The sequence below is a fragment of the Thalassophryne amazonica genome, chromosome 13, assembly GCF_902500255.1.
Source record: "Thalassophryne amazonica chromosome 13, fThaAma1.1, whole genome shotgun sequence".
Lineage (NCBI taxonomy): Eukaryota > Metazoa > Chordata > Actinopteri > Batrachoidiformes > Batrachoididae > Thalassophryne > Thalassophryne amazonica.
This window is the reverse complement of record NC_047115.1, coordinates 40319864-40339868: the sequence shown is the minus strand read 5'-3', so window position 1 is coordinate 40339868 and position 20005 is coordinate 40319864. Positions and strand designations below refer to the sequence as shown.

General features: G+C 42.3%; 2 protein-coding genes across 2 annotated transcripts; one reads left to right on the top strand and one right to left on the bottom strand.

Moving 5' to 3' along the window:
* Nucleotides 1–15769, bottom strand: LOC117522944 (Hermansky-Pudlak syndrome 1 protein homolog). Its single transcript, XM_034184364.1, is given in 20 exon segments — nt 1–184; nt 259–341; nt 849–962; nt 2583–2727; nt 2860–2925; nt 3070–3207; nt 3281–3357; nt 4324–4391; nt 4394–4502; nt 4613–4722; nt 4725–4779; nt 4861–4916; nt 5029–5113; nt 5210–5312; nt 5480–5640; nt 10986–11084; nt 11159–11257; nt 11403–11447; nt 11529–11671; nt 15727–15769. Coding segments are annotated over 20 exon segments (1962 nt in total). The 3' UTR covers nt 1–21.
* Nucleotides 15770–15973: 204 nt separating this feature from the next.
* On the top strand, nt 15974–19767 carry st3gal7 (ST3 beta-galactoside alpha-2,3-sialyltransferase 7). Its single transcript, XM_034184963.1, has 7 exons — nt 15974–16122; nt 16202–16325; nt 16407–16741; nt 17828–18014; nt 18110–18250; nt 19305–19454; nt 19553–19767. The coding sequence occupies exons 1-7, from the start codon at nt 15974–15976 to the stop codon at nt 19637–19639; spliced, it is 1173 nt and encodes a 390-aa protein (XP_034040854.1). The 3' UTR covers nt 19640–19767.
* Nucleotides 19768–20005: the final 238 nt, after the last annotated feature.

Sequence of the window (20005 nt, the reverse complement as noted above, 5' to 3'; positions counted from 1 at the left end):
TTTTTAGATGTGTGGGTGTGTCTACAGCAGTGGATTGCGGGAAGGTTCCCACAGTTTGCTGGCCAGCTGTCTGCAGTGCTGCAGGATGATCTCAGTGGGAATGACCCCGAGGTGAACAGTCAGCAGCTCGTAGCACTTCACCACCTCACGTGGGTGACTCTTCCTATAATACCGCAGCAACTTCCTGCAACATAAACATAACTTCTTATAAATCAGCACCGATTCATCTACTGAGTTGCATCAGATGCATCAGTTTACCTGTAGTAGTCCCAGGCAAGCATTCCGATGGGATTAGAGTCATCAGCTATTACAGGCAGGTCAATGGCCTCCAACTTGTAGCCCTGATTAAGCAAGTACAGACATCATTTGCATTGCTATGAAATATTTGAGAATTTTGGGATTTCCACATGTGAAGCATACCAGTAGTCATACCAGACATTATTATACTGATATCGCACTTTTGACTGCTGATGGATCGCATTCAAGAAAATATTCACCATGGTTACCTTTAGTGTAGGCCATCTGGTATTAGCTAACACAGTCATGGTAACCACAGTCAACAGTCAGTTATACAGAGGCAAAACAATATGTGAACTTCAGCAAACTCACACAGCAAGAAGCCTGAGTGATGCACCCCAAATAGCAGCGACTAAAAACCAGCTCCAGTGAATATAGTGTGTCAACGTTTTGAGTGAACTGTCTGTGTTTGTTTTGTCCAAATTAAATGATGCATACAATCCTTGTATTCTCCTGAAAATCAGAAAAAAAATGCAAGGACTATATGTCGAATCTGCTGAAAGAGATGTAATGCTACACAACTTTTCAACCATAAGGTACTAGAAACTTACGGTTTCATTTTCAAACCAGAGGAAGAAGCAGAAGTAGAAGTCTCCATCGCGGAATGTAACAGTGGAGTAGCCTTTCTGGAGATAGCACCGTGATGTACTGACCAACTTCCAGACCTTCAGTTTGGCAAAATAAGACAAACATCAGAGATGATGGGTTCTTTGGACTCAATGCACTCATTCTGCCACTTAGGAGTTACAACTACATCTGTGCATGGAGCCAAATGGGGCAATGTGGCCCAAGATTAAGTAGAGTATTCATTCAGTTTCTTGACCCAAAGCACTCTGACAATCAGCTGTATTTGGGGAGGAAACACACAAATCCTTTTATTAATGAAGAACCTGCATTGCTGGCTAAGTTATAGTCACCCCTCTTAGAGTTGCAACAAAGCTCTTATTTTAATACAGTCAGACACAAGTAAAAGAACAGCTGTTCCAATTGCTGTAAATTTTGTCAGCTTGTTTGACTTTGTACGTACAATACAACAGGTAACAGAGTTTTTCCAACTTTTCATTTTATTGATGTCCCATGTGACAATACCGAAAGCCTTTTCTCTTATTAGTACTAATACAATAACATGCTTTTGGAGGGCGACGTGCATTTTCAGAAGCCTGATGTCCATGCCGAGTCGCCCAAAATGACTGATATTCATACAATACACATTTCTACTCAAGTGACCCCAATATTTAAAACCGGTCCACCCTGCCTCCACTGCGCATGCGTCATTTCAGAGCTCAGCCACTCGACTAAAACAGTCTCTCCCACCAAAAGCGATCAAATTAATTATTATTAAACATCAGATGACAAGGTAAAACCTCTTAAATCATTCTAAAGTCAGTTTTAAGCAGAAACAAGGCCATTTTAAGCAGAAACAAGGAAAACCTCTGACGCTTTGAAATGACTGACATGCAGTGAACGCATCAGCTAGCAGCTCATGTAGCCGTGGCGCTCTGATCGCTCCCTCCATCATTTATGATGAAATAATGCTGAATCTATGTGGAAATGATTGTTGTACAATAGCTTGAGATATCTGTCTCTAAGATAGATGATGACTGGAGTGCAGTTTAAGCAGAAACGAGGTGATAATCCGTGAACCGCAGCTGATGACGCATGCGCAGTGAAGGTAGGGCGGACTGATTTTAGGGGTGGCTATTCGGTCTGTGACACCGGCACCAATGGGCCGTCATAGGACTTATTACTTCTTCTTCTAGGAAACGTCTTGTACTGACTTCTTCAATTCAGTTGAAAACAACATTCTTCAGGGTTTTCCACCTGGCTCAATTCTTGGGCCTCTGTACTTTGATCTGTGCATTTTACTGCTTTGCAGGCTTGTATTGAAAATAATATCTTACGAGTCCTATGTTGATGGTACACAGCTTTCCATGTCTCCCTGTCAATGACTGCACTAACATAAATTACTGAATGTTGGCAAATTTTCTAAAATCGAACAAAGATGAATGTCACCACATGGCCAACAAGCCACAAACTTACACTTCTAGTCACTATCGTTGAAACACACTGATCACACCAAGAACCTCTTCTGCCTTTAGACTAAATGACAAACTTATCCAAGTCAGAAGAAAGTGATTGAAGGTTTCTAGCTTAAACATACATAACCAACAGACACTTAAAACTTTAGCAGCTGCATAAAAAATAAAATGAATTGAAATGTTATAAACAAAGCATGGAGATACCAGCCTTTTAAAACAACTAAATAGTCCTAGCATACGCTTTACCTTTTTTTTGATGAAATTGGCTATGGGACCCTTCCCCAGTTCGGAGGCAGTGCGTTCTGTAGTGCTGAGCGATGGTGCGATCATCTGGCCAGTGGAACGGTCCACAGATATAAAATGGATGAGGCCGGGAAAATCCTCCAGGTAAGTGGGATAAAGCAGGTCAAGATCAATACAGTTGGGAGAACAACGTGTCATTTGAATGCAGCACGTTTAATGGAAAGCACCAAATTATACAGCATTTCCAAAAATATCCAATATGTAGGATTCTAAAGGATATGACACCATGGTGATGTTTCTTTTGCTTTTGACCAACAGAAAATCCTTCCAGTCCACAAGCTTCTCCCTGACAAGAGAAGAATGAGAGAAACAACATGAGAGAAGAACAGTGACAAAGGCATTAAATGATGGACACACAGATTTCCCTGCAGAGGAATCATGACTCCTGAAGGTTGATTCCAACAATGAAAAGAAACTGAGTGATACACACTGCAGCATGGACTTGGCTCGTTCCTGCAGGCTGGTAGAGAGGCGCTGAGGAACGCCGGCTGATCCAGAATCAGTGACAAAGCATTGTCGGTATATGCCACACAGCTGGGTCTTCATATTCTGACACAACTGGATCAGACTGAAAGACATACAGAACCACTGAAGAGCTACTCTGACATATTCTGACCAGTGGGGAGTTACAGAAGACTTACTCTTTGTTAAACCTCAGTCCTCCTCTGACAAAAGCTCGGTTCTTGAACTCAGTCCAAACACTTTGCAACTGGGCGGACTGGACAGAAAATGACACAAACAGCAACAATTATCAGGAGAGCCAGTCAAAAATAATATATTTTTGGATGAATCTTTAATACTACACAGGACACACTGCAGCCAGTCTGCTGAGCAGACACCTGATCCAGCCAGATCTCAGACGTGAAGCAGAGTTGGTCCTGATAAGTACTTGGCTGGGAAGACTAGGGGCTCTGTGTGTGTGTTGCTGCATGTAGAACTGGAATTGCATCAGGAAGGGCATCTGGTGTAAAACCTGTGCCAAATCCCGATGTGGATCTGCTGTGCTGACCCTGACCAAAGGGGGGCAGCCAAAAGTGAAACAGCTACATAGAGCACATTATATATACACAGTATATCTTTTTTCGCCCCATCTGTGTGTAGTTATATAGTTATTGTAGTTATAACAGTTGTAGCATAAAAAAATTCTGTGTATACACACACAAAACAGGGTAAGGAGGAGTGCATTAAAAAAAAAATAAATCTTACAGTATTAGGATTGTCGATGGTTTAGTTGATGGTTGATGGCGGTCAGTGACCACTAGAGGGCAATAGGGCACTGTGCCAGTTGTGAAGCAACGTTTAAACAAATTTTATTAAAGATAAAACACTAAATTGGCAGACAACAGGTCCATCTCCACCTCTACAGAGTAACCATCTATCACTACAATGATATATAGATTTAAACAACGTAATGCTAAAACATCCTTAACTCTTAAAAATAAGGTCTATTTCCCTAGAATGCTTCCTGTGAATTTGAAGACCTTGACATTATAGGACTGGACTCATGCTGAGCACAGACAGACAAACGGATGGACAGTTTGACGCAAAGCCTTCGCAATACCCAATGGCCATATTTTGGCCTTGGGTAAAATTGAAAGACATAATTCATATTTATACAGTGCCAAATCATAACATAAGTGTCCCAAGGCGATTCACACGATGACATCTACCCTTACCCACATTCCTGTATCTCAGTTGAGCTCAAAGCTTTGATGAATTTATCCAGTTTACCATGGAGGTCGTGTACGTGAGCTGACCTCTAGCTGTAGCAGAACCTTCTTGACTTTCCCTTAAATGCCTCATCAGCTTTGCAAACGCCTCTAAAAACACATAAACTGACATGGCCACTGTACTGGTGGGAATCTGAAGATGACAAACGCAAAGAGTTAGATTTTTAAAAAAAAAGTAAGATCTGTTCGACCAAACTGTGTGTATGTAAATTAATGAATGGACAGGCGATGCTATGGGCAAACCTTTGTGAGCAGTACAAGTGTGATGCCAGGCCACAGTGGCAGACAGTACATAGAGTGAGGCATCATGGGATAAAGGCCATCCTTGTGTGAGACCTCCAAGAAGACTCTGCGGGTGTTGAAGGATCAGGCGGTGGGACTTGCAGAGTATTCAAACTGTCTTCTCCCATCTAATAACAAGTATTTTTTCCAAAGGTAAGTTCAGTCAATCGAACGTTTTATCTACAGCACATCGAAAACAAGATTCTTGCCTGTAGGTCTGGGTCCAAAAACTCAAACACAGGAGAAGAACTAATCACTGGCCTGTCTGATAAGATAGAGGCGTGGGAAAGTCAGCAAGATATTTCTTCATGTTCAGAGAAAGGTAATACACACATTCCTCAGCAGCTACCTTGGCGGATGAGGACTCCACAACCTACCTGAGCCACTGGAGTCTCCGTCTGTAGGAGAAACCTCTGGGGTGTAGAAAATGTCAGGACCAGAACCGGATGTGTTCTCTATATCCTTTACATAGGCCAAGGCCAGAAGCAACAATCAGACAATGAGCTAAGTACTTGGACTAGCTTGGTGATGCTGTGCAGATGGCTTGTCTAGTCCTACCTCAGGACCTGGGTCATCCAGATCTGTGTTACTAGGATACATATTCTGTGCCATGATGATGAGTACCAGCAGGTCTGAGGTGGTGAGCCTACTCGCATTGCGACTGAAGTAATAAAGAGAAAGTAAAGACAGCATTAAGACAAAACAAAAACAAACCAAAAAAATAAATAAATAAATAAACTGCGCGCCTTCTACGGTCCACCCAGTCTGGTATACCCTCAAGACTATTTCTGGAAATACGGTTTGTGAAAACATCTCTATGGACTGTACCTGGAGTAGAAGGCAAGTAGTTTGGTGTGGACCAGGATGAAGGAGTGCAGCACCTCCTCTCCTGCTCTCTCCACACTGCTGTTGAGCTGTTGAACTAGGCGGCGCTCCAGAAACTCGATGCACTGCTCACAGAGCGCTGGGTGGATCAGCCTCTCCACTGCCTGACAGGAAGAAGATGAGACAATAATTTACAGTCAGACGTGAAGTTGCCAATTCCTTAAACATCTGCCATATTTCCAGACTACATGTTGCACTGCAGGTCTATTCACACTGGCCTGTAAGTTGCATTCATTTTTGAAGTGTGCCTAATGCAACAAGAAACAAAAATTAATTTAATCAGTGTACTATTTATTTACAGTGGTGTGAAAAAGTCTTTGAACCCTTAAGCTTTTACATGTTAGAAATGTTTTAGTACATCAAAAAAAATAAATAAAAAAATAAAAATAAAAACAGGCTTTGTAGATTCAATTTTCAAAAATCTGCCCTTTAAACTCAAAGTGAAAAGTAATCTCTACATCATGAATTAAAATTTAAAAAATCTAAAAGCCAAAATGATGGTGTGAATGAAGGCAAACAGAGATTTCTGACATACGCCAATCCATACTCGGATCACCTCCAAAATTCAGTGGACTCTTCCATGCCCTACTATCTATCTGTGCTGAAAATGGTGAAAGTCCGTGACGTAGATTTGACGTAATACTTCAAAGCGTATATAAAGTGAAACTTGATCCAGAATCTGGATTTGGATCCAGATCACCTCCGAATTTTATTGGAGTCTTCCATGGCCTAATATATCTGTGTTGAAAATTTCGTCAAAATCCGTGAGGTAATTTTGACATAATCCTTCAAAGACTATATAAAGTAAAACTTCATCCAGGATCCGTATCCATATCACCCCAAGGCGTTCCCAAGCCAGCCGAGAGATGTAGTCCCTCTAGCGTGTCCTGGGTCTTCTCCGGGGCCTCCTCCCAATGGGATGTGCCCGGAACACCTCTCCAGCGAGGCGTCCAGGGGGCATCCGGAAAAGATGCCCGAGCCACCTCAACTGACTCCTTTCGACGTGGAGGAGCAGCGGCTCGACTCCGAGCTCCTCCCGAGTGACCGAGCTCCTCACCCTATCTCTAAGGGAGTGCCCAGCCACCCTGCGGAGGAAACTCATCTCGGCCGCTTGTACTCGCGATCTCGTTCTTTCGGTCATGAGCCAAATCTCATGACCATAGGTGAGGATCGGAACGTAGATCGATCGGTAAATCAAGAGCTTTGCCCCCCTACTCAGCTCTCTCTTCACCACGACGGTCTGATACAGCGACCGCATCACTGCAGATGCTGCACTGATCCGTCTATCGATCTCACGCTCCATCCATCCCTCACTCGTGAACAAGACCCCGAGATACTTAAACTCCTCCACTTGAGGCAAGGACACTCCACCGACCTGAAGAGGGCAAAGCACCTTTTTCCGGTCGAGAACCATGGCCTAGGATTTGGAGGTGCTGATTTTCATCCCGGATGCTTCACACTCAGCTGCAAACCACCCCAGTGCACACTGAAGGTCCTGATTTGACGAAGCCAACAGAACCACATCGTCCGCAAACAGCAGAGACGAGATTCTGTGGTTCCCAAACCAGAACCCCTCTACACCCTGGCTGCGCCTAGAAATTCTGTCCATAAAAATAATGAACAGAACCGGTGACAAAGGGCAGCCCTGGCGGAGGCCAACGTGCACTGGAAACAGGTTTGACTTACTACGGGCAATGCGAATCAAGCTCCTGCTGCAGTCGTACAGGGACCGGATAGCCCTTAGCAAAGGACCCCACCCCGTACTCCTGGAGCACTCCCCACAGGGTGCCCTGAGGGACACGGTCAAACGCCTTCTCCAGATCCACAAAACACATGTGGACAGTTTGGGTGAACTCCCATGAACCCTCGAGCACCTGATGGAGCATGTAGAGCTGGTCCAGTGTGCTGCGACCAGGACGAAAATCACACTGCCCTCCTGAATCCGAGGTTCGACCATCGGTCGAATTCTCCTCTCCAGTACTCTGGAATAGACCTTACCGGGGAGGCTGAGGAGTGTGATCCCCCTATAGTTGGAACACACCCTCCGGTCCCCCTTCTTAAACAGAGGGATCACCACCCCGCGCAAACCAGCTATGACAGATTTCTTCATTCATCTCACCCTTGCCTCCTCCCAATCTCCTGTGGCAGTACACAGTCACTTTACTGTGGTGCCACATTTAAAAATAAATCAATAAATAATAAAAACATACGAGGTCTATTACAAAAGTATCCGACCTTATTATTTTTTTTCAAAAACCATATGGATTTGAATCACGTGTGATTACATCAGACATGCTTGAACTCTCGTGAGCATGTGAGAATTTTTTCACGCCTGTCGGTTACGTCATTTGCCTGTGGGCAGTCTTTGAGTGAGGAGTGGCCCACCCTCGCGTCGATTTTTTTCATTGTTTAGGAATGCTCAGACTGCTGCTTTGTTTGATCAAAATTTTTTCAAAACTGTAAGGCACAACTGAGTGGACACCATTCGATAAATTCAGCTGGTTTTCTGTAAAAATTTTAACGGCTGATGAGAGATTTTGGTCTGTAACTCGCTTTAAGGACGGCCCACGGCGCCTGCGCTTCGAGGCGGCAGCGTCTCGCCGTTTCAAGTTGAAAACTTCTACATTTCAGGCTCTGTTGACCCAGGAAGTCGTCAGAGAACAGAGAACTTTCAGAAGAAGTCGGCATGAGGAGTTTATTCGGACATTCCATTGTTAACGGACATTTTATAATGAAAGAACGTGCGGGCAGAATCGCATGTCGGGCCGGACCCGACCGCGGGGGGTCGCGACAGGAAAAACACCTCCGTTGTAAACCTTAATGGGCAAGTTGGAACATGCCCAAGCTGTTAAACAATTTCTCAGTTACTCACTTGTTGAAAGCCATCAAAAGCCGCCTGAATTTTACAAATGGTTTTCAACACGGAGGTGTTTTTCCTGTTGAGGCGCACACAGAATTTGCGCGCACGTCTTTCATTAAAAAATGTCCTTAAACAGTGGAATGTCCGCATAAAGTCCTCATGCCGGCCTCTTCTGAATCTTCTCTGTTCTCTCACGACGTCCTGGGTGAATTAAGCCTTAAATTAGGATGTTTTCAGGTCGAAACAGGCCGACGACGGCGCCTGGAAGCGCTGCAGGACGTCCCACTCTGTGGGAAGTCCTTACACCGACAGAAACACCCCATAATCTCTCATCAGCCATTAAACTTTTCACCGAAAACCATCTTAATTTCTCGAATAGTATCCACTCGGATATTCCTCACAGATCCAGAAAAAATTTTGATAAAGCAACGCGCGCTGTCTGGAGCAGCGTGTGAAACAAAGGAATTCAGCCGAGAGGGCGGGACCACATCTCACTCAAGGCCTGCCTACAGGGAAATGACGTCACCGACACGTGTGAACAAACTCACGCATGCGCACGAGGGTTCAAGCATGATTGGTGTAATCGCACGTCATTCAAATCCATGTAGTTAAAAAAATAAATAAAAGGGTCGGTTTATTGTCTAATAGACCTCGTATTCTAGGTGAACCAAATCACTTCATTATTTCAGTCATAAAGTCTGAACCTTTTTAGTGAAACAGCAATAACACAACTCATTTTTTCCTCCATTCGCTAGCTTTAGTAGGTCCCCTGGATGCCACTGTTTGTGCTGTTTGACTTTCTTTGTGGAATTGTGTCTGTCTCCAAAATCTTATAGTTCCTCTGTGTCTTGATTGGATGTTTCATTTTTCACAAAAATGAAAGGCATCAGAGGGCTGATCCATACCTTGCACACTCTATACACCACAATACAAATACAGTTGTGCTCAAAAGTTTACATACCCTGGCAGAAGTTTAGTTTTTTTTTTTTTGGCTATTTTTCAGAGAATATGAATGATAACACAAAAAACTTTTTTCACTCATGGTTAGTGGTTGGGTGAAGACATTTATTGTCAAACAACTGTTTGTTCTTTTTAAATCATAATGACAACACAAACTACCCAAATGACCCTGATCCAAAGTTTACATACTCCTTTTCTTAAAACTGTGTATTTCCCCTTTAACATCAACGACAGCTTGGAGTCTTGTGGTGGTTCTGGACGAGGCTCTCTGATGGTAAAGCTGCCACTGAATATGTCTTGGACTTTATTTACATTAATTACAAAGAAATACAAACAGTATGGCACTCTATGGTAAATCTGCATGGAGTAGACAGTTCTCAAAAACTGAGTGCAAAAAAGAAGACGAGTGAGGAAAGCCACCAAGCCACCCAGACAACCGAGGAGAACCTATGGGCTTATGTGGCTGTGATTGGAGAAATTGTGCACAGTGCAAGCTTTGCATTTTGCATCACTACTCTTAGCTTCATAGTAGAGTAGAGCAGAGAAGGATTTTCTTTCACAAAAACAGATCAAATCCAGCTTGATCTCAGATATACCTTCTGGCAATTTGTAGCTAAACTTTCAGGTCTCTTTTAAGAAAATCCTCCTCTATACCACTTCATCATGAAGCTGGATAAACTGGTGATACAAAATGCAAAGCTTGCACTGTGCACAATTTCTCCAATCACAGCCACGTAAGACTATAACTTCTGCTGGATTGTCTGGGTGTCTTGGTGGCTTTCCTCACTCTTCTGCTTATTGCACAGTCACTCAGTTTTGAGAACTGTCTACTCCATGCAGATGTACCATAGAGTGCCATACTGTTTGTATTTCTTTGTAATTAATGTAAATAAAGTCCAAAACATATTCAGTGGCAGCTTTACCATCAGAGAGCCTCATCCACAAACTACCACAGAAGACTCCAAGCTGTCATTGATGTTAATGGGGCAATACACAGTAAGAACAGGGTATGGTAAACTTTGGATCAGGGTCATTTGGGTAGTTCTCTTGTCATTTTGATTTAAAAGAGGAAACACAGTTGTTTGACAATAAATGGCTTCACCCAACCACTAACCATGAGTGAAAAAAAAGTTTTTGTGTTATTGTTCATATTCTCTGAAAAATGGCAAAAAAAAAAAAGAACACAAAAAAAAAATCTGCCAGGGTATGTAAACGTTGAGCACAACTGTACATACAGCCTAATAACCTGTGTTTGACTATGTAGGACTTCTGTTTGACTTCATTATGAAGTCATTCATACCAACACCATACTAGGTTGTTTTATATACAACAAAGGTTGTATTTTCTATACAACAAAGCTTGTTTTATATCCAACAAAGGATGTTTTTATATTCAACAAAGGTTGCTTTTTGGATCGTGTTTTGAAAGAAATCATGGCTTTGAAGGAAATCCATCCAGCTGTTTTTGAGTTATCTTGTCCATACACATACATGTGCAAGTACATGCAGACACACATGGACACATGCACGCACACACACACACTTCACCAGCATGCAGTGTAAAAAGGAAAAGCAAATTTCAGAGAAGATTATAAAAAATGTTCTTGCATGAGGCCCATTGTGTGTTTACCTTATCGCAAACATTCAGGTCTGCCCCGTGGCTCTTCAGTGCTTTGACAGCTTCCAGGCTTCCACCTCTGCAGGCCCAGTGTAAGGCACTGGAACCCAGCTGAAACACACATGAAGGGTTATGATGGGTGCTGATGCCACGTCATGGAACAAATAAAGAGAAAAGGATCTTACTCGATCTTCAAAGTGGATATCAGCTCCTTTTTCCAGAAGCATTTGGACAACAGCGGTATCGCCTTCTAAAGAGGCACGATGTAGTGCAGTCCTCTTTAACTGGAAGGTAAAGTGCATTGTTCTGAATGTACAGTTAATTTATGTTCAATCGATCATTTTTTTCACCACACGTTGAACGTTACCTCATCGTGGACATTAGGGTCCCCACCATCAGACAGATACCTTTCTATTACATCCAGTTTGCCTTCACTGGCTGCTTCATGAACCCTGCTGCATCTTCAGAGCCAAACTGTTCACACACACACAAATAGGAAGAAGTAAATTTTAGATGTGATCATGAAGAAATGTTAAACTGTTAAATAGGACTTACCACAGGATTTTCAACAGACATCCTGCCTGGGACTCTTTTCTTCAGGTTGTTCTTCCTTTTGCACAGATTTGCAATCGTCTCACCTCCATTCACATCTAAAAATTCACAGCAATGTTCGAGGAGATCACCACTTTGTCCTCTGACTAGGAGACAACATAACCAGAATTAACAAAGAACACAATCTGTTTTCAAGGAAACGACACTAGAAGTGCAGAGTGTACTGCAGGGTAGTAAGAGCTGGGAATATTAGTATCAATGCCAAGTTATATTTACAGCATCGTGCATGCTCATAATGAAGGACAAACATTTTCTCACTTGCTTTTTAAGATGTTTTTCATCATTAATGAATGATGTGTAATATGGCTGTCTTAGATGGATATCTTGCATGACATCAAAGACAATAATTGCTGATACGCTACTTCTCTATGTTTTGATCACATTCCCCAACTTCTCTAATATGCACATAACAGGTCAGGTCTGGGATCATGCCCTGTTGCCACACATGGCTGCATTCACCACAACACTGAAGGCACTAGGACCTGGATGGAATGAACGTAAAGCTACAGTGTGTAGGATTTAGGGTCACCTAGTGGTGGGGGTGCAGATTGACTGAGGAAGGCACTGGAGAAAATTTTATTGCCCTTCACATTTTTGTTTCTTTGGTAACAGGGATTTATGCTTCCTTGTCTTTTCTTGTGATAAGCAATATGTGTGATCTGCTGTTCACAAAATAGGCTTCTCAAACTTGTTAGCTACACTACCAACCAGCAGATAGGAGGACCAACCACTGATTCAGCAGAACCAGGCTCAGGGAGGGGCAGTCTTCTGCTGGGACTGGTTGGGGCCTGAGGGAGAGAACCAGGAAAAAAGGACATGCTGTGGAGGGGAGCAGAGCTCAATCACTAATGATTAAATGCAGAGTGGTGCATTACAGAGCAAAAAGAGAAAGAAACACTCAGTGCATCATGGGAACCCCCCAGCAGTCTAAGTCTATAGCAGCATAACTAAGGGATGGTTCAGGGTCACCTGATCCAGCCCTAACTATAAGCTTTAGCAAAAGGAAAGTTTTAAGCCTATCTTAAAAGTAGGAGGGTGTCTGTCTCCCTGATCTGAATTGGGAGCTGGTTCCACAGGAGAGGAGCCTGAAAGCTGAAGGCTCTGCTCCCATTCTACTCTTACCAAACACTAGGAACTACACGTAAGCCTGCAGTCTGAGGAGCGAAGCGCTCTATTGGGGTGATATGGTACTATGAGGTCCCTAAGATAAGAGGGACCTGATATTCAAAACCTTAGAAGTAAGAAGAAGAATTTTAAATTCTATTCTAGAATTAACAGGAAGCCAATGAAGAGAGGCCAATATGGGTGAGATATGCTCTCTCCTTCTAGTCCCCGTTAGTACTCTAGCTGTAGCATTTTGAATTAACTGAAGGCTTTTCAGGGAACTTTTAGGACAACCTGATAATAATGAATTACAATAGTCCAGCCTAGAGGAAATAAATGCATGAATTAGTTTTTCAGCATCACTCTGAGACAAGACCTTTCTAATTTTAGAGATATTGCGTAAATGCAAAAAAGCAGTCCTACATATTTGTTTAATATGCGCTTTGAATGACATATCCTGATCAAAAATGACTCCAAGATTTCTCACAGTATTACTAGAGGTCAGGGTAATGCCATCCAGAGTAAGGATCTGGTTAGACACCATGTTTCTAAGATTTGTGGGGCCAGTACAATAACATCTGAGTTTAAAAGCAGGAAATTAGAGGTCATCCATGTCTTTATGTCTGTAAGACAATCCTGCAGTTTAGCTAATTGGTGTGTCCTCTGGCTTCATGGATAGATAAAGCTGGGTATCATCTGCGTAATAATGAAAATTTAAGCAATGCCGTCTAATAATACTGCCTAAGGGAAGCATGTATAAAGTGAATAAAATTGTTCCTAGCACAGAACCTTGTGGAACTCCATAATTAACCTTAGTCTGTGAAGAAGATTCCCCATTTACATGAACAAATTGTAATCTATTAGATAAATATGATTCAAACCACCGCAGCGCAGTGCCTTTAATACCTATGGCATGAGCCACAATAACATTTAAAACCCCAAACTCCCATGGTGCATTGAAGCACAATGTCCATTGTTTACTGGTTAGCTAAAATTGCTAATTTCTCCAAAAAATATTAGTCCTATCAACTTTGTTTTCACAGCATTCATCCTTGACCCAAAATACATGAGCATTCCTAACAGCAAATGTCAGCTCTGCCCGGTTTCTCTGTGATCAAAGCCACACACACACACACACGGGCCACTTGGCTATTATAATACAGATAATATCAGTAATATTCACATTGACTCCTACCTGAGTTTTCTGGTCTATTACTGCTTTCTTGATGATTTCCCAGTGCACAACCTTTTCCATCTCTGCAGGAAATAACAGCTGCACAGATAAAAACGCTGTTATAACATCGAAGGCATTTATAGTGATAATTAACACAACCAAGTCACAGCGGGTAGATCGAAGTGGCAGATAGCACGACTGACTGTGAGAAGTGCTGCAAGCCCAGTGGCTTTCTGGACGGAATGTTGGATTCATGGTGGGACATTATATTACACCAGCAAACAAGTGTGTGTGCTTGTGTATTTTTGTGTACTTGCCCACGCTAGTCTCTCACTCTCTCTCTTTTCCTTTGTGCCACACAGCTGATGCACATACTGTATGTCCAACCCATCAGGCATGCCCTGTCCAGATCATGAGCTCAGTCAGAATTTATTCCACGAGCTCTTGCTTTACATGCTTCTGTAGCTGCAACAGTATGTGTTTTTTGTTTGTGCTACAGGCCTCAAACACAGTTTTGAGGGATTATGTTCTTTACAAAGGTTTCACTGTTGTCAAGCGATTCAGATACTTTGCTGCACACAATCAATCACTGTGCAGTATTGGGGATTTAAGTAATTAGCCCCTGCCAACTGACAGAGATAAAGGTTGTGCTCAATGCTGTCAGTGGGACAGGGGCGTAGTTAGGATTTGTGTGTGTGTGGGGGGGGGGGGGGCACTGCCCACTATATGTCATATTATATTGCTTAGAAGGTTTTAAGGAAGTGCACCATTTTCTGAAGCCATTATTACACCCGCCAAGGACGTAATAAAATCATCGGCATTTATTTATTTGTTTGTCTGTCTGTTAGCAGGATTATGTCAAAACTACTGCACAGATTTTGATGAAATTTTCATCACAGATAGATATTAGGCCACAGAAGACTCCACTGAATTTTGGAGGTGATCTGGGTTCGGATTCTGGATCAAGATTTTACTTTATACAGGCTTTGAAGGATTCCGTCAAAACTACTTCACGGATTCTAATCAAATTTGCCCCACAGATAGATATTAGTGCATGGAAGACGCCACTGAATTTTGGAGGTTCTCCGGATCCGGATTGGCAGATGTCAGAAATCTCGAATTGCTCTCGTTTCATTTAGTGTTGTGAACATTTTAAAACATTGAATGCAGTTATTTGAGTACGAGTTAAAACATTAAAAAAAAGAATCACTATCTGAACAATGAGCTCATTCTGTGCATTCAGCTCTTTGAAACATATAATTTTCTGAAGGAATGGTTTCATTTAATGTTTTGAGTGTTCAAAAGTGGAAAGTCAATTTCTGAATCAAATGTTTCATTTTGTTTTTCAAAAAATTTAAAGCATTTAATTATATTCGGAACCCAGGAAGCCCTACTGTGCACTACATGTCTCTATTTTAGTGTTTTCAGCATTTCAAGAAAAGTGAATATTAGGGTTTCAAGTTTTTTTTAAAAACAACAAACTATTTAATTTTACTGAAAGTCTTTCTTTGTGGTTTTGTACTAGAGCCCTATGCAGGCAGCCTATGGTGTGTGTACACGGCAACTCAAAACAGAGAGGATCGATCATAGCCAAGTTTGTGACTAGATCGTTCTTGAGTCAAGGAAGAGTTAATTACACTTCTGACATATCAATCTGATTCTAAATCTTTTTGTTTATCACATTAATGTCCTTTTATCTGATATGACCTTATGACATCACAAAGATATATAGAATGAAGTCATAATGACATAATAATAGTTGTTTATTGTTGCCATAATGGTGGTGCATGCTCTTGTCTTTAAGACAGCATACTCGTAGGTACTTCAGAAAGTTCTCCACACCCACGACAGTTAATGGTTTACCACAGTTACTGCGACAAGAGGCAGAGTTCAGAGCAGCATCCATTTTTAGCTGCGGAGAACAAACATTGAGCTGCCTTTCCTTCAACAATGGACGATCATCTTGCACCTCTTTGACTTGTAAGTTGTGTTCCTATTGTGCAGCTAAACGCTCTTCTTAATGCTTCACTTTGGTTATTTGAATTTGGCCTGAAAAGTTGCCTTTTAGCGCCACTCTAACTTTATTATTTCAGGTGGAGATGCAGATGTCATGGTTTCATTAAATCACTTGAGTGTGGAGCACACAGGTGACGGCTCTCTGTTGCTCCCTGAGGTTACGGAGGCTACGACACAAACCCCTGTCAGCTCTCGACAACAAACCAACACAAAGACAGACTCTGGGGACTTTTTTGTCAGCAGGTTAATAAATCTGTCTGCAGGTATTTGACAAATGTGTTGGCTGTTTATTACTTAAAAACATTTTGTGGCCCATGCACAGGAGGGGGAATCTTACTCTTAGCCTGACGCTGTTGATCGGCTGCTACTCGGCTATTTTGATTCCAGCGTATTTCCCCTCTGATAATCAAATGGATGTCAGTAGATACAGATATCCCAAAGATCTGGTACGGATACTCCTTGTTGCCCTTTTAGATGATGCTTTGTGTGTTCCTGCTCTCACTTTGTTTCCGTCTCCTTCTGTTTAGGTATTATTAAATCGCTCTGCTTCCCTGTTGGCCCGCCCTTGTCAACCTAGATGGTGTAGGAACCACCTGAAGCTGTTGTCCTGTTATACAGGTTTGCTGGACATCCCAGTGTTTGTGCAGCAAGATAGGCCGGCACACTGGGATCTGTCCCCTCCTCTCGGGCTCCAGGGCAGTGAGGAGCACCTAGCTCTGGTCCTGAATCTTCTACCTCAGCCTGGCCTGCCTCCCTCTCTGATGAGGAGCAGCTGCAGGCGGTGTGTGGTGGTGGGCAATGGAGGGGTTCTTCATGGGAGCTACCTTGGAGCTCACATAGATCAGTATGACATCATCATCAGGTTAGTGCTATAGTTGTGCATGCTCGTTACCTTTATCAAAGAAGTTCTATTGTCATCGTTCTTAAAATGGCACAAACAGATTGCAATGAAATTTGGTGTAGAAGTCGCCCTTTCAGTCAGGGGGTAATCCATTAAACATTGGTACCGATTTAGATCCAGGTTGCAGAGATTACCTTGGATCTTTGATCCTCTTTATTTTTCTTTCATTCAACCTGGTGTTTGATTGTTGATCTAAGCTCTTCAATCCTGATTCATTTGAGCCTGACTTTTTAAACCCCTATCAAGGGGCAGATTATGCTTTGATCTTTGATTATTTTTCCATGATGATGACTTTGATTTTTCAACCTGATTAGATTCACCCTGATTACAGGAATAAAACCATTAGAATCAAAGTTCAGCAACTGGGATCAAAGGTCAACATCTTCATCAATCAGGACCTAAATAGGGCTAAAAGATCAGGAACATGATCACAGATGAGTGATCAGGATCAAAGAACGTTAGACAGGAAAACAAATTATTGCAGAACACAAGTGATCAAGGGTAATCAAAACGATGTCAACAGAGCCCTGTTGGACCTTAGTTCAGGTATGTATGCACTCTTATTGGCTTGTAGTATAAGTTAGTTAATGCCATCATTCTCTATACCCAAGCATCTCATGGAGTGGCTGGAGCCTATCCCAGCAGTCACACGGCAAGAGGTGGGGTACACCCTGGATGGTATGCCAGTATATTGCAGGGCCACAATATAGACAAACAAAAACTCACACTCCCAAGGTCAATTTAAAGTTTCCAGTTCACCTAACCTGCATGTCTTTGGAAGTGGAAGCCGGAACCCACACAAACTCCTCACAGTAAGATGAGGCAGGAAGCAATCCCAGGGCATTCTTGCTATGAGGCAATAGTGTTAACCTTTTAAGTTTTACTTCTAATTTGTATATTGTTTTTAAATTTGCTTATTGCTGTGTTGTAATGGTGTGCTTCAGTTTCTTGAAAGGTGCCTATAAATAAAATGTACTATTATTATTATTAACCAATAAGCCACCATGCTGCCCTAGTTAATATCATCACCTCATATATTCTTGCCAGGCTGAATAATGCTCCAGTGACTGGTTTTGAGAGAGATGCTGGTTCTCGAACCACCGTCCGTATCATTTACCCAGAAGGAGCACCGCACTCGGCAGATGAGTACAAAAAGACTACCATGGTTGCTCTAGTGGTCTTTAAGAACCTGGACCTGGACTGGCTAATCTCTGTCATTACTAAGCGACCTCTAGTAGGCCACATCACAGAACACATCGCATGTGAAGATGAAAGTGACCTGCATAATGTCACTTCATCACACTCACTGTGACATCTCCTGTGGTGCAGAGCTTCTGGGCAAAAATGTGGTTCTGGAGAGAGGTGGTGGATGATATTCCCCTGAGACCAGAAAACATCCGGATCCTTCACCCAGAGATTATTCACAAGACGGGACAGGTGCTGCAGCAGTATGCTCTGAAGGACGGCCAGGTTAGGTTCTCAGTTACTGGAAAAAAGTTGAATTATCATGGAAAGATTAAAGTTACTGTAGCAAGGTGTAAAACTGAGATGAGATCAAGGGCTGAACTGGCGCATTCATAAAGTTCATAAGATGACCAAAAAAAAAGGTCTGAATTTCACTCAGTCTATTGTTTCAGAGTCTGTAATAGTCAGAAAAGGTCACACAGCACATTACACTCTGTGCACAGGGACACACAATAGCGCATCTATGCTGCAATCTTATAAGTTAGCTCAGCTACTGTTTGAGGAAACCGAAACCCAAGAATTGTTTCCATCACCTTTAACACAACGTAGTGTGGCACTATGGAGCATGTGCACAAACTTGGAAGAGTTCTCATTGTTCTGATTATTAATACACAAATACTACATATTCAACATTAATATTACAGTCTGAGATCTTTCAGGAGCAGGACTTGAGAAGATTGGCAAGCCTAGGGGACTGCCAGCAAACAAACTGCAACTGTATATAACTTTTCTTTGTGCATATTTTGCTTGAATATTCAGAGAAACGGTGTAAAGGGAATGGTGCCGAACCAGAACCCATCCAATTCTATGTGCATGCACCTTGGCAAGTGCCACTTTGCATTATGGGTTATGTCAAAACACCAAATCCATCTTTAATATGGCTAACAACCTATGGTTTGATACAATGCACGACAAAAACACTGTGATCTTAACAGGAATAAAGCTCAACCAATGTGCGCTAAAGCGTATGACAGCAAAACTCCAGATACCAATGAAGTGAAGTTAAATTAAACCGACAGGTCTCAGTACTTCTGTTCATCTAGGAATTTCCATATGAGGTCCGTCTCAAAGGTCAGGTGAAACAGCACCTATATGGGGAGGGTCAAGCAGTGGGTGGACCCTCTCCACGTGCAGATATCACCTCATGAAAACATATGATTCAAACTTATTTCAAGGCGCAACACTAATTGAATTCAGCACATTTTCTTTCAAGACAGATTGCATTATGTTTCTAAGTTGCACAGTATGCAGTTAAAGAACACGTTCCCTCTTTTAGTAGATGGTGCCTACGCTGGGCACCAGTGCTGTGGTGATGGCGCTGCAGCTGTGCGATCAGGTGAGCCTGGCAGGGTTTGGATATGACCTGCAACACCCAGAAGCCAGGCTCCACTACTATGAAACAATACGGATGGATGCCATGAAAGCTCAAGTGGGTTAATTAAATAAACCAGTACTATACATTCTTTTTTATGATTCTCACTAAATATAATGCATTGACAGCTTTTTGTTCAAATTATTATTGTCCAGGTGGTGCACGATGTCAGTGCTGAAAAGCTCTTCTTGCGGAATCTGGTGGCTGCAGGAGCTGTGACGGACATCACAGGGGCGCTATGACTTAAGACACAAAGACCTCCACATTCACTCCTTCCTCTTCCTGTGATGTCCTACATGGCTGCTTGAACTGCCATGCATCAAGTGTGCTGATCTTTAAAATGTACATGCTGGTCTGGCTGATGAATGAGCAAAATAATCAAAAATAGTGGTGCCCAGTGGTGCCTTCATTACACGATAAACTGTTACAGTAAATATAGTTAGGGTGAACAGTTGTTGCCATGGCAAACATTTTAATTGTTTACTTTGAATCAACATTGCAGTGAATGCAAGATTACAAATGCATTTTTGTGTCCAAAATGAAATCTGCATGCAAACATAAATGCATGTCTCACCTCTTCAAATCCAACAATCTGCAAACATAGACAT